The sequence below is a fragment of the Cygnus olor genome, chromosome 3 (genome assembly GCF_009769625.2).
Source record: "Cygnus olor isolate bCygOlo1 chromosome 3, bCygOlo1.pri.v2, whole genome shotgun sequence".
NCBI classification, from domain to species: Eukaryota; Metazoa; Chordata; class Aves; order Anseriformes; family Anatidae; genus Cygnus; species Cygnus olor.
This window is the reverse complement of record NC_049171.1, coordinates 87,894,367-87,908,415: the sequence shown is the minus strand read 5'-3', so window position 1 is coordinate 87,908,415 and position 14,049 is coordinate 87,894,367. Positions and strand designations below refer to the sequence as shown.

Here is a 14,049-nt window from a genome sequence, read left to right as displayed (position 1 = left end):
GATTTTAAACTACAGTTACAACAGGAACTAAACAAGATGATACATATATGTGAAAAGTAATCTTTAGTGTTTAATCTCAAAAAGTTTACACATGTTCTCTCTTACATGATTTTTTCCAGCTGGATACTGAATTTCAGCCATCATTGTTTATGTTTCAAGTACTGTTTTCAATATTTGTGACAACTATATTATGGCTATGTTTTTCTAATTTAATATTTAGAGGTTAAACAATGATCCACAGACAACATGATTAATTGTATTGTTCAGTAAGTAGCAAAATGTAAAACTAATGTCATAATATACATCAGTAATTCATAGTGGTGTAGAAACAACATTACAAAGAATAACTGCAGACTCAAGAACATTGTAATGGTTACCTTTGTTTCCCAGCTTGTGGGAAAAATCTAACTAAAATGTCACTAAAGCATCTGGAAAAAACTTTTGTGACAATACATCTTTGCTTAAAATCAGCTGGAGATAACGCTGCCCTGTAACAGGCCACTTTTATCCCTAGGGTAACTGCAGTGAAGCCAATGGATTTACACCAGATATGAAGTATTCTTACTGACTTTTCCTCTGTGAAAGTCTCCACTGGATAAGTCATGTCTATATTTTACAAAATATGGGATTTAATGGGTAAGCCTCTGACGGCAAAGCACACTAATGTTAGCATAAACACAATGCTTCAAAATTTTACAAATTTTTTTACAGCCTCCTCTTACCAGTTCCAAAGACAGGGCATGGGAAGATTTCACAGTTGTCACCCCAGCCAGCACCCAAAGTACAGCAGCATTCCTGTTTGGTTACATTAGACGTAAGCACGTTGTCACAGAAATTAGCATCATTCAGATTGTAGTAGCACTCCTTCTTTCCATCTTCATGTTGATCGGCCTCTATTGGCAATTCTAAAAGAGAAAAGAGAACAACTACATAAGATAACATGTGAAATACATCCTTTTTATAGAAGAATTAGGAGAGCCATAATACCCCTGAAGTTCACCACAGTGGAGAGCAGCATTGTCTAGTTAAGAAAATAGTTAAGCACAAATTTTGGTTTAACCTTTTTGTTCTTAGTAAGAATGATGGGAATTTATAACAGTTCTTTTCCAGACTTATTCTCCAACTTGACGGAAAATGGAATTCTTCACATTTGCACTTCTTTCACTTTCAAGTGATGCATGAACTACCTGCTAGCATGCTTAAGTACATAACTATCATGTCCAACATGATGCTTTCCATGTATGAATCTTGAAGCCCTTCACCGAGGTGAGCAAACCTTACAACCTCATTTTACAGATAAGGAGCTAAGGCACAAACTGAAAAAGATGGATTCTCAAAAGAATTAATATTTCCTTTTAATTTAACTGGGAAGAAAGCACAGTCCACACTTGAAAACAAGGTCTTTTATGATTTTCACAAAAGTAACTGTGAAACTCCATCATAAGTAGAGGAATATAATGCAGATGTTAACTGACTCTGTGCTTTATTTTAAAATAGGCTTTACAGGCATACAGCCAAGAAATAGTATTTTCTGCTTTTTGCAGTTCAGTGGGTCCTCTGATGGTAAATGCAAGGACTGGAGGTAAAATACTTTTCCCATAGATCCAAACAACAAACAAACAAACCCTATTAATAGTCAAAGACCTTTCTAAAGCAAGGTGCTCCTTAAGTACATGAAGGAGTGAGTTTGAAAATAAATACATAGTTAAAGATTCTATATGTGCAGAATCCTGCCAATCTAACCTTGCACTTCCACAAAAATTCTCCTCAAGAGCTCAGAAGTAGAAACTATCACATAGGATTGTTATTCAAACGTAATGAATATGAAAAACTTTTCATAAGCCATCCATGAGGTAACAGAGTTGCTTCCATTTGTTAATCAAAATCAAAACTTTGTTCAGGAGCTTTAGATACATTTTGAGGTGACTGATTCATTTCCTTTTCTTTTGGGAAATTCTTTATGTCTAGCACTTAACAAATATTGAGAAATATTCATAAAAACCTACTACAAATTATTGCATGTTGGCTGATTTTCCATTGTTTGAGATTCGTTCATTTCTTCTCAGCCTGCTGCACAATATAGCAAGCAGCAGACAGTAACACATGTCCAGGTGGGAATTAAAGCTATTTTACACCTGAGTGACAGCATGTTTCAAAATGCTAGAGTAGTAGTAAGACCTGAACAGTTGTAGTACATGCTCCACCTTTGCCTTGCAGCTCTTTTTAAGAAAATATTTGAGGCTGGCCAGCTTACAAGTTGTTGCATAGCTGGGAGTACCAAGTTCAGCAGACCACTGCATCTGCTCCTCCATCTGGCTGTCTCATGGAGGTAAAGCTCAGGCTCTCTATGCCAGATACAGAACGGGTCTTTTCTCTAGTCCCATCCACATTAAAAATAAAGGCTGTGAGGTGGGTACTTGAAGGTAGTGATTGTGATTGTCCAACAGATGCGGAAGGAATTAAATGAACTCCAGCTCATTATCTCAAGCCTGTTATCCCTGCCCACCCGCATTTCCCCAAGCTGATGAGGCAAGGCAACTTTACTGAACATGCAAATACTAGATTCGTTTTGAGAAAAGCAGGTTTAAAAATGCCAGTATGATTGCCTATTATTGCACTTTAATAGTATGAACGTGTGTAATAGTTCTTTTGGCTTCTCATTCCAAACAGACAATTGGATTTATTTCTATTTTCCTCAGAAAAGTGACTGTGTCTGTTTTTGGAGATTGAGGGGCTGGCAGACACCTCCATTCAAATTTAGTACAATGTTGCCACCTACAAGGCAAATTTTCCTTTGCTCTTTTGCCAGTATAACTAAGCTGTACATTAAAGGAAACACCCAGCTGAGTGGTTTTTTCATCTTTGTTAGTTTAGTCTGTGGTCTCCCCTCATCAGATAATTACAATTTTCCATAATGTGCTGAATTTCATAAAGTATGGTGGTTTTGTGGTATCAGCTGCTATCCAATAGGAACTAAGTTAAGGCGATCGTGTGTCACAGAAACTCAACTGAACTAAATCTGTTATTCCAAGGTGAGAGAGTGGTACGCGAGCCACCAAATTATACATTTTCCTTGGCCATTTGCCATCTGTCTAACTGAATCAAAGCCAAAAGCTTAAACAGGAGAAAGAGCATGGCAATTTTCACGCTGTTTACCAGCGAGAGAACAGCAGAAGCTGCCTCAGGAGGAAGAGGGAAATCTCCTTGTGTGATTGTTTATTCCCATTTTACATATGATGTGTCCGTTTCTCCTCCCATTATCTGTTCAGCGGCTTAAAAGTCTGTTGTTTACACAGCTGGGACTGAGGGTTAGTCAAGCAGGCGTCATGAATGTTTGGAAAGCAAATGAGACACAAATCTTTATTATTTTTTTTTTAACCAAGACCAGCCTGTGTCTACAAGCTTATAATTTCTTCATACACTATTAACCATTTAGCTAACTGGTTGTTTTTGAAAGTAGTTTTACTAAATATTTTGACCAAATATGATAAGGAATCGATACTTATTTTTTCATATAATTGGTTCTTTCAGGTATTTTGTGGTTGTTAGAAAATGTAAAATATCCCTCTACTTCAGGCAGTCTGGTAAAGTAACATAATTTTATCAGGTTATTGATATGACTGTTATATTAACAGCCTAGAAGAGAGGTTCTATATAGCTGCTACTAGACTGCACTATGAAGTACTAATTAGAAATAGATTTATATGCCTTAATATAACTTTGATCCAACAATGTATTTCAGAATGTGACTGATGCAAAAATGTGCATTAGTGTCATAGGATTCAGTGGATGATCAGGATATTAGTATAGGCTTAGACTTCAGCACACCCATATTTGCCTAAGTAATGGCCTGAATGACAGTGATCTGTGAAAAACAAAACAACAAACAAACAAACAAAAATTACCACATATAGACAGCTGATGGGACCTTGAATATTGCAACCCTGTACCACTGCTTCTTGTTCACTGTTGGAATCAGTAAGGTGGTTTCTAAAGTGAAAATCACCATAACAAGTTTATGACTTCTAAAACCTCAGCAAATACTCTGGTGACTGAGCAAACGGCTTCAGTAACATACTTTCTGAACTTGACTCTATAAAACACAATAAAATACATTGGTATGTGCCTACAGTCAGGGGGCACTCTTATAGATCTCTCAACTGGCTCCACATGTTGCAAGCTACAACATGTAACGTGTGTGGTGTATGTCCAGCGACAAGTATACACACAATTCAGGAATTACATGTTTAAAAACATTATCTAAGACCACGTTCATACATGACAAACTCAGATTGTGATTTAACTTATAAAAACATGCACATACCACTGTAAAAAAATAACAGAAGCATGAAGAGTTTCCCTTAAAGTCTTAAAGCAGAACATTAGAATTTAGGAAGGTTAGAATTTGTATTCAGGCAAAAAATTTCTAGCTTTGAGGAAGCTTCAGGATCAGATTTATTGGTAGCGTGTTTTTTTTTTCTTCTTTTTTGTAGTGGCTGTTGGTTAGATTGGAGGGGATTTATTTTGTTTTAATACAAAACAGTCTAGGAAGGATTCATACCATGTTTGGACACCAAATCTATGATTTTCATCTATAAATCTTAGTAAAATACTGTTAACCATCTTGCCCTAAATAACTGATCACATTTCATGTAACCATGAGAAAATGTCTAAATAAGCTGTAGGCGGGCCCCTAAGTGTGCCCGAGTAGCTTAGAGGAGTTCTCTCGCTGGAATCCTTTGATAGCCTAAACTGTAATCCAACCTTCTGATCTTACTGACCTTCCTGTATGTAGGCCGGATTCCTGCTGATGTACTTATGCTTACACATATGCTTATTCAGAAATAATTAAAAATGTTAATAAGGATTATTACTCTAACTGCATTCAGCTTGGTACTTGCTATAAGTTCATAATAAATGGCCTTAGAAATCTTGTTAAAGAATAAATCAGAAGACTCAGTAATCCAAAACAAGCATCTTCTTTTCTTAGGCACAATGAGGTACAGAAGTACACAATAACTAGTTCTTTCCTCCTTTTTCTTTTCTTCCTTCTTAACTGTTTGCTACATTTTGTGAATGGCAGGGCACACAGGAGGGGAATAACACAATCAAACCTAGCACAATTACTCTTCTTTGTACGTGACAATATGGGGTAGATTTCCCAATACATACACTGAGAGGATTGCTTCAGGACACAGCTAACAGATGAATTTCTATCAAGTGAAATCTAAACAGAAGGAAGTACCTAGACCCCTAAAGGTAAGTAAGAAAAAACCTGAACACGCTATTCCACAAAGGAACCACATGCAAAAAATAAGTTCCCAAACTAAAGTAACATTTGAACAATTTTCACACATTTTCAGAAATGGCATCCTATTTCCACCTGGAATGAGATGCACAGACATTTCTTTATGCACAAAATTGCAAAATGAGAAATAGCAAAAGCTGATGAAAACACATTGAACTACAGATATCTGCAACAGGATAACAGATAAAATTCCTCCTTTCTCAAAATAGGCATGATGCAACCTAGTGCTGACAGATGATGCCCACATGCACTATAGGGGCTCTCAAAGCACTGCACATAATTTGAGTATGTGGTTTGTCAACACTTTGGGATGCGTTGCTCTTCCATCACTATTTGCAGGGAGGTAGCAAGCTATTGCTATATGATTGTGCTGCAGCTGGTTAATTGGGAAGGGTTGAAGTATTCACTGTTGGGCAAACCAACATAGCTGTTGTTGCCTATCCTGCAGTGACCACATGGAACTCCTGCCCACTTACAAATGGGGAGAAAAAGACTGTTTTTATTTCCTCTTCAGTTGGCAGCTGCACAAGGGCCACCCATTTGTTCCCAGAATGAGACAGGAACAAGTTAAATGAGCAGATGTAGGAGAATGAAGAGCAAATTGTCAGCTCCCGAAATATCTAATAAAGAGAAACACGGGGCAGTGTCACCACTTGACTCAGTCCCTGAGATCTTCAGAAGCAGAAACCAATTTATAAGAGGAAAAAGAAAAAAAAAGAAAAAAAGAAAAAAAACAACAAGCAAGGCTGTAGGATGTACAGGAAAGCAAATGCTTTTTGAACTAATGGCAGTCCTTTCCTCTTTTTACTTTGGAAGGCAAGTAGTAACAGCTCTGTAGTACTGTCACTTTTCCTTATTCTAGTTCAAGAGCATATGGTATGAAGAATATCCCACTGAGTCCTAATTTGCATGCCTTCCAGTCTCCTATGTGAGATCTTCCTCCTTGATGATCTAATCAAAGAGACAAAGCTGAACCACATGCTCTGTTAGGGCCCAATCAATGCTGGAGGGGAAGGAAGAATAGCTTCTTCCAAACCAATTGCAGCAAAGCTACGCTGATGAGAACAAAATAGAGCTAGTACTGCCAGTAGAGTACTCATCTGTTCACAGTGCAATCAGCCACACATTAGGTTATTTCATCCCCTCCCTCTCACTAGTAACAGTTGGGTATGTCCTTTAATGCTCCCAGAACTTGACTTCTTTTTACCATGCTCAGGTGCTCTGCTAACTTTGTCTTTGGTTTTGTTTCAACCAGTAGCTGAATTCTCCCAAGAACCACCCCCACAGTACCAAAACAATGATGTCATTCATATCTGCAAATCTTGAGAATATAATTCAAATACTCTGGAAGAATTGCAAATGCTACTACTTCAGTTATCATCAGTTCCCACCTAAGCTAATCTGCTTCATGATGGAAAGGTACTGCAACACTGCAAGCACTACTTGCAAACAGGAATGGAAGCAGTGCCACTGGGCATTGCTTTTCTGCCTCAGCCATCTGATTTTTATTTTTCATTCCTGTAAGCCCAAATTATTCTCATAAGATTTTGCATAAGTTTCAGTTTGTCAGTCAGCTGTTAATGATATTTCACAGGCAACACCTGGAGTGCTGCTGAGTGCTACATTCAACAATCTAAATACTTGGGTCACAGATGTTTTAGCCTTGTAAACAAATTGAAAGACCACAAGTGAGAGGAGAAAATAGCCACAGCTACTTAAGCTCTAGAGTCTGCATCCTGGCAGAAGAGACAGTTTTTTTCTAAAGTTTTCCAGAGGCTAGATCTGTCTGCAGTGTAAGAACAAATTAAGAAAATACCAAGATTTGCATTCCAGAGAGGAAAAAAAAAAACCAACTGTGCACATTAATTCCTTCATTTCTTGTACTCTGCTGGTCCTTATCATAGTCTTGTTCTCTCCAGACTGGATCAGTGTAAAAATCTAGAGGCAACTTTGAGAGTTCTAAATTCATTTTTAATTAATGTATTTCTGGTAGTATTTGCAACGTCCAAACACCTGAATGAAACCTCAAAAAATCTTTACAATGAATTACTCAGAAAAACAGGACAAAAGATGGAGTAAAAAGGAAGGGGGAGAACACACAGTGACCGACAACTCAGTGTTTTGTCTTTTGGTTTTCCAAACTACCGTTTCTGAGGAGTCATATTAGTACTACATAATGCTATGAGAAGACCATTACATGAGCATTTCCACCGACTTTACCTTTGCATAGGTTACATGTTCAGAAGAAATCATGACAAGCATGCAAAAAAAATCTGCTGGTATTTTACCTGGTGAGGTACGGAAGCGACACTGTCCGGTCATCGGATCATACTCCTGGTTTTCATCAGAACACAGGCAGAGGAAAGAACCATCGACGTTTTCACAGAGGGCTTCGCCACATACCCCACTCAGCATTTCACATTCATTCACATCTGGGGAAAAGGCCGAAACATAAATCGATTCAGACCCACTGCTGACAGTTTTTTCTTTTATGCTGTATCTGTGCCAATATTGTCTGCCAGATTACAGATGTGATCCCTGGGGAAAGATTAAAACTCACTAATGCCTAAGTGGATTCATAAACAAGTAGTTAGGCCCTTTGAAATACAGGTACCTGAAAGCCACAGTACACTTCATAAAAATATTGGTGCTGATTAGGTGCTGCTTGTAGACTGGAACACCAGCTTTCTTCTTTCTTCTTTCTCTTTCTTCTTTCTTTCCTTTGCTTTCTTTCTTCTTTCTTCTTTTTTTCTTTCCTTTCTTTCTTTTTTCCCCCTTTTTCTTTGGGTTTCTTTTTCATTTTAAATACTTGCTTTTCTTTGTACTGTTTTCTTGGGATTTAAGATTCAAGCTCATTTCATTTGTTTTCTTAAGAGCTACTTTAGCCAAACTTGTTCTCTTTATTATCAAACTTCCACTAAATTCAGGGAGCGAAATGAGTACGCTTTGGTGTGATTCAGACTGCACTATGAAAAGAGAACCCCTTTTTTCCCCTCAAAATTCCATTTTTCTCATGAACATTCACTGAATAGTGAACTCTCCACTCACACCTCCACTGCATGCCTCCCTTTATGCAAGTCCTCACAGGCTGCTTTGCAACCCACAAAGGTTATTCCTGAGAGAGCCCCTGCAGAACAGTGCAAATTTCCTATCCCACATTTAGAAGCTCCAAACTACTCATAACTGTGACTGGCCAAGTACAAAAAGAAAAAAAAGTAGAAAAGGAAAAAAAACACACATATTTTTTAACTTGGATTCTGTATAACTGCTAATTAGTCTACCCTGAAAATGCTTTCAATTGATGGGAGAGTTGTCTGCTGTTTAAATAATGGTTATGAAATATTCTTAGGATGACTTAACTTTACTACATTTTAGGTTGCTAAAGTTTTGAACCTTCTTTACCTTTGAAAATCTATACTTAGTCTTTTACTAATGCCAGAATATGAAAATTATAATTTGTATATCACAAATCAGAAATATCTTTGAGTAGGGTTTAAAGTGTAACTTGTGAGGCAATGTTTTATCCTTTTTACCTCTTATCCAGAAATAATGAAAACCTAGTTATATGACTGAATGTTGATTTTTGTGTGTTTTTATATTTAATTCATGGTTTGCTCAGAAAATGTATTTAGGTTTTTCTTTATCTTTTTGTTAGATTTCTATCTAGAAGGAAGAAGTCATCTTTGAAGAATGTTGCCTGGCCAGGAATTATAAATACTTATCTTTCTCCTAAAACTGTTTTGCTGGATAACTGGCATCAAAATTTATAAGACCATTTATAATTTCCCACCATATTCTTGAGATCATGTGTATTAAATAAAAAAAACTGAGAGATTATGACTCAAAATTTAGTTTTACACCAGCTTTTACTTTTTTTTCTTTCTTTGCTTAATTGGTTTTCACCTGTGAAAAATCACATATGCATTGGTATGTTGTAAACTAAGTGCTAAATGGCAGGAAAAAAAAGTAATAAAACTATTTAATATATTAGAAAACAGATATAAACTCTCCTGTACAACTTCTAACTCCCTTCTGCTCAGTATTCCATGTAGGCCTGTGCTCCTGGTAAATGTGTTTCATCCTGATTCTGAGTTGAAGAAATTGCTTAATGAATACCTTTCCTTGATCTGGTACTAATTTTATATTAGAAACTTGTGCTGCCTCAGATTGTTCTCAGGTCCAACCATCACTATTAACAACAAATATGGAAGCCTATTACTTACAAAAAAACCATGCACTATTTATACATTTACAAAAATCTCGTGTCTTTTCACAGTGCTAGGTATCTTTCTTGGAGTTTGAAGCCAATGTTAAAATGTGTTCAAATACAATGTGCACAGGGAGGTGTGCCGTCTAATTCAGACTGGCTGTACCACATGCCAGACTTTATTTCCTGTAGGAGGTAGTACAGACTTCTGGTTATTCCGTTAAGAGACTAAACAGATGTTGCATTTAAGTAGGCTAAAGCATTAAATTCAATCTGTTACAATTTATGTTTGCGAATGGTTCTGACATGCAGAAGTAGTGGGTTTTCTTGTGTTACTTTTTTTTTTTTTTTTAAAGAGAGAAAATGAGTGGCTCAGCTTATTTGCTGTTGATTTCCGTTCAATCCTAATAACAGGTTTTCATTAAGTGGCTACACAGTTAAGTTTCCACCTGGCACAGAGTTCAGCGAATAAAGCACAGCTCAACTTCACTACTAAGTGGCCCAACTTGAACAAAACCAAAAATGTTCTTGTGAAGAAATGCATTTTGCTTATAAGCTGCTTTTTGCTCACTAGAACCTTGCAGGAGTGACCAATTACATGTAGAAACTCACCTGTACAACCTTGCCCATCCTGTGCATCCTGATACCCCTGGTAACACAGGCAGCGATAGGAGCCATCCGTATTTTCACAGAACCCATGACTGCCACACAGTGTGCCGTTCACACATTCATCAACATCTGCAAAGAAGAATTTAACATCAGACAGGCAATGTCGATGTGACAATCAAAGGCAGACACTCATGAAGAGTGCAGAAAAACAACAGATGGGCTGTTTTTGCTAACAGACACAGTGATCTCTCTCTATACACTGGAAAGGAACACAAAGGACAGACAAAAAAATAAAGAGCATGTACAATTTTGATGATAGTTTCAGTGTTAATTTCACAGGAAATATCTCATGTCAGACAATGATTTTTGTCAACTACCTTCCACCTGTTTCATCAACCTGCCCAATCATAGCGTGATGCTATGTGCCACAGAATAAGACATAATTTAAATGTGACCATCTCTCCCTCCAAATTTCCTACAGGTTCTGCCAGTGGAGCATTACATAGTCAACAACATGCATGAAACTGAACCCCCTGTGCAAGAAGAGTTTAAGAGTACAGTTAACATCCCTTGTGTAGAAGTGCTGAACATGGGTAAAAGAGTTTATGTGGTGCTTAGAAGTGCTTGCACAGATCTCGTTCTGGCTCCTGAAAGAGAAGAGAATTTCATGGTGCATGTGGTAAGTGGTAAGTAGCTACAGACCAAAAATTCTGGCTTTAATCCTTTAGGTTTACACATACGAATAATGTTATTCATGTAGGCAAAGAAACTACAATGCTTGTATACTTTCCACACTCATCCTTTCATTTGTAGTTCCCATTTGTGGTTTGCTGGTCTTACAAGTAAAAGTCACTGCGTAAGTCTGTTCTGTGACTCAGCTGCCCGCCAGCCTATAATCACAGAATCATAACAAAGCAGAGCTGCTTTGTGGCAGAACATGGTTTATTTTTGTAAGTGTATTACAAGTGTGAGGAATATATTATTTTTATCTTCACTTGAATTAAGACCTAAAACCAAGACCTTGACCATTGTTTAAGATGTTAAGGTGTGCTTTTTCAGGAGGAAGAACATTAACTCAGAAAACTGGGAACCTGCCAGGATACTAGGATTAGTACCTTCTGCTTCTGAATTCCTATGCGGTTTGAAGCAGAGAAGTTATTCCTGTATTTCTTTCCTAGGAACCATTACGACTGTAAAGTAAGGTTGGTATTCACTTGTAATTATATTCTGTGCTGTGCCTCAGGGGTAATTACATTTTAAACGATGAAGAAAGTGACCTGCTTTTGATTTACCTCGGTACTAGCTAGGTCATTCATTCGCACATTAGGGTAGACCTTCATGTGACAGATCTCACCAGCGAAGGCCTTAAGCGCTCACTGAACTAAAGGGCTGATGGGACTGAATCCTGCACTGACACAGAGAGGGCACCTTTGAACAGGTGAGCAACACTGCTGTTTGGTGTCTTTCTGAAAGAGTAGGGCTGAAATGCAGTCCTGCCTGCTCCCTCCAACTGTTCACAGCTGTGTCAAAGGTTTAGAAAAGTCAGCAAAGATGCAACTCATTCTTCTTCTCCTGGCAGCACTCAATGTGTAAGGACATTTTCATTTTTTAACCATGTCTGAAGCTCAGTTGAAAGGGAATTGGTTCTATGTGAGCCACGTTGTCACAAATCCCCATGCTATCCGCATTACCATCCACAGATTTCCTAACAGGTTGCCTGTTGTGCTTCCCTCTCACTCCTTAAGCACCCAAATTCATCCAAACATGCTTCTGCTTGCCTCAGGCTGAGACTTTTTTGGAGTCCTGAAAAACAGCCTTTCCTATTTGCTGTGGTTGGGGTTGAGACAGGTTTAGAACTGCATATAGACACTCAAGACCAGAAGAGGCTATCCACATAATGTAGCCTGACCACTGAAATAAGTTTTAAAAAAAAACAAACCAAACCAACCCAAACCAACCACCTCTGCATTTTTTTTAACCAAGTGAATTGTGGAATTGTAACATCTTTTTCATAAAGGCATCTAATATCATTTTAAGGTTGTTTAAGTGATGGAAAACTCACCTCTCATTGAACTGATTCACTGGTTAATAATGTTCAGCTAAAACACAAAATTCATGCAAAAACTATGTACTAAATACACTGAAATCTAGGAGACATTTATGAATATAATTATTTTTAAAAAGTACTTGTAGATGGAACTTGCAGAATATTTTATTTAGTTTGTTGGTTTTGTCAGAAGTTCCAATAATCTTTTTATCTTGATTTATTAAACAAAGAAAATATTAAAGGAATTAATTTTATAAAGGGTTATTTTTTATTTGGCAAAGAATATAATAGCTACTGTGTTTATTCTGAAGGAACTGTATATAAAAACGTGAGTGCTTTCTGAATAATGAAGTTTATGAAATCTACCACAAACCCTCCCAAGCAGAATTAATTCAGCAGTAAGAGAAAACAATATATACCTGTATTAAAAACACTCAAATGTGAAAGGTTAAGTATTCCATTTGATACCCTTTCTTTTTCCAATCACCATGATGACAGAATTATAAAAAGATGGATATGGAGTTACTGGGAGAAAGATAAAACTACCACATCAGCAGCTATCATTGTGGTTTTTTTTTTCATCCTTCACTTTTGCTACTGAGTATTAGACCTGCATGACATCGTAGATTAATTTTTAGTCTCTCACAATCTGGAGTTTCACATATCTGGGCAAAAAATCTTAATACTGTCTCTCTTATTCAGAGGGCCCAGTTAAGAAGGGAATTCAAACTGAGTAAGCAGTGGTGAACTGACAGCCAGGAATTTAAGAAAACAGACAATAATACAGTGTTTGTATTTTCAGTGGCCAGCTATAGCTTAATAACAGAAGTTCCTGAGCCACAGGACACTTACACTGTTAAAAGCCTAGACAGAAGAGACAACTGGGGATTTTAGAATTACATGAATTACAGTTTTGCTTTTATTTAATAGCTAAATATTAAAGAAAACAAATAGGGGAATGGATCATGGTCTCCAAAAGTAAACTAAGGTCACTGACTGAAAAGCTGCAGAGACAAAATTTGTGATCATCATAGCAAGTACCCTAATTTAGTATATAATATGCATAGAAGATGGCTTTGTTTTTAAAAAGTACACAGTCTGAATATGACTGGATCTTTCAGTGCTTGGGAAATTACAGAGAAGGTCCAAGCACCAAATATTTTTCCTTGTCTAGACAGCTCACTCAAAGGACTCCTGTTTTACAGCCGGATAGGGCATTTGTTTCTTTAATCGTGCTGTAAAGCATGAACCCTGTAATCGGCAATTCTCATGCTATACAGAGACAAAGCAAGGGGAAAAAACTAAATGTGAAACTAACATATCCTGTGTCTATACAGCAAGTAAAGCAGCTCTCTAATTATGACCTGCTTTAGAATCCATGACTTGGTGCTGCCTGGTTTAATCAAAACTCCTTTAATCTAACGTCATCAAGATCTAAAGAAAGGCAACGTGTGCACTCAAGCTTACTTCTATTCAGCTCAACACCACATTCTTGTTTTCTGCCAATGTGAACAAGGTGAACATATACTTAACCTCAGGCATGATATTTAAAAATTACAAAAATTTACATTGCAAATATGGAAGATGAACTATTGCTAGGACAGCTCTGTACAGTGCTTAGGAGAACAGAGCTGTGCTTCTGACGTACAAAAATCACTGTTATGAGAGTATCAGGGCAATGAATATTTGAATACAGATTTTGGCCATCTAGAGACAACGATTCTGGATGGTTGTTCAAACATTGCAATGATGTGGGTAAGAAAGAAACTCTTGTTTTTCCCTTTGTGTTCTTATTTCTTTAGCTGCTGTGCAGATAAGAAGTAGCTGTTGTCCTAAAACATCTCTATCAGGAAATGTGAGAAAGTTGGTGAAGTTTAT

General features: G+C 37.2%; 1 protein-coding gene across 1 annotated transcript in view; it reads right to left on the bottom strand.

Moving 5' to 3' along the window:
• LTBP1 (latent transforming growth factor beta binding protein 1) overlaps nt 1–14,049 on the bottom strand; it is a 202,148-nt gene that overhangs the window by 24,288 nt on the left and 163,811 nt on the right. Inside the window, 3 exon segments of the mRNA XM_040551251.1 lie at nt 723–905; nt 7,597–7,740; nt 10,128–10,253. Coding sequence (XP_040407185.1) covers nt 723–905; nt 7,597–7,740; nt 10,128–10,253 — 453 coding nt within the window.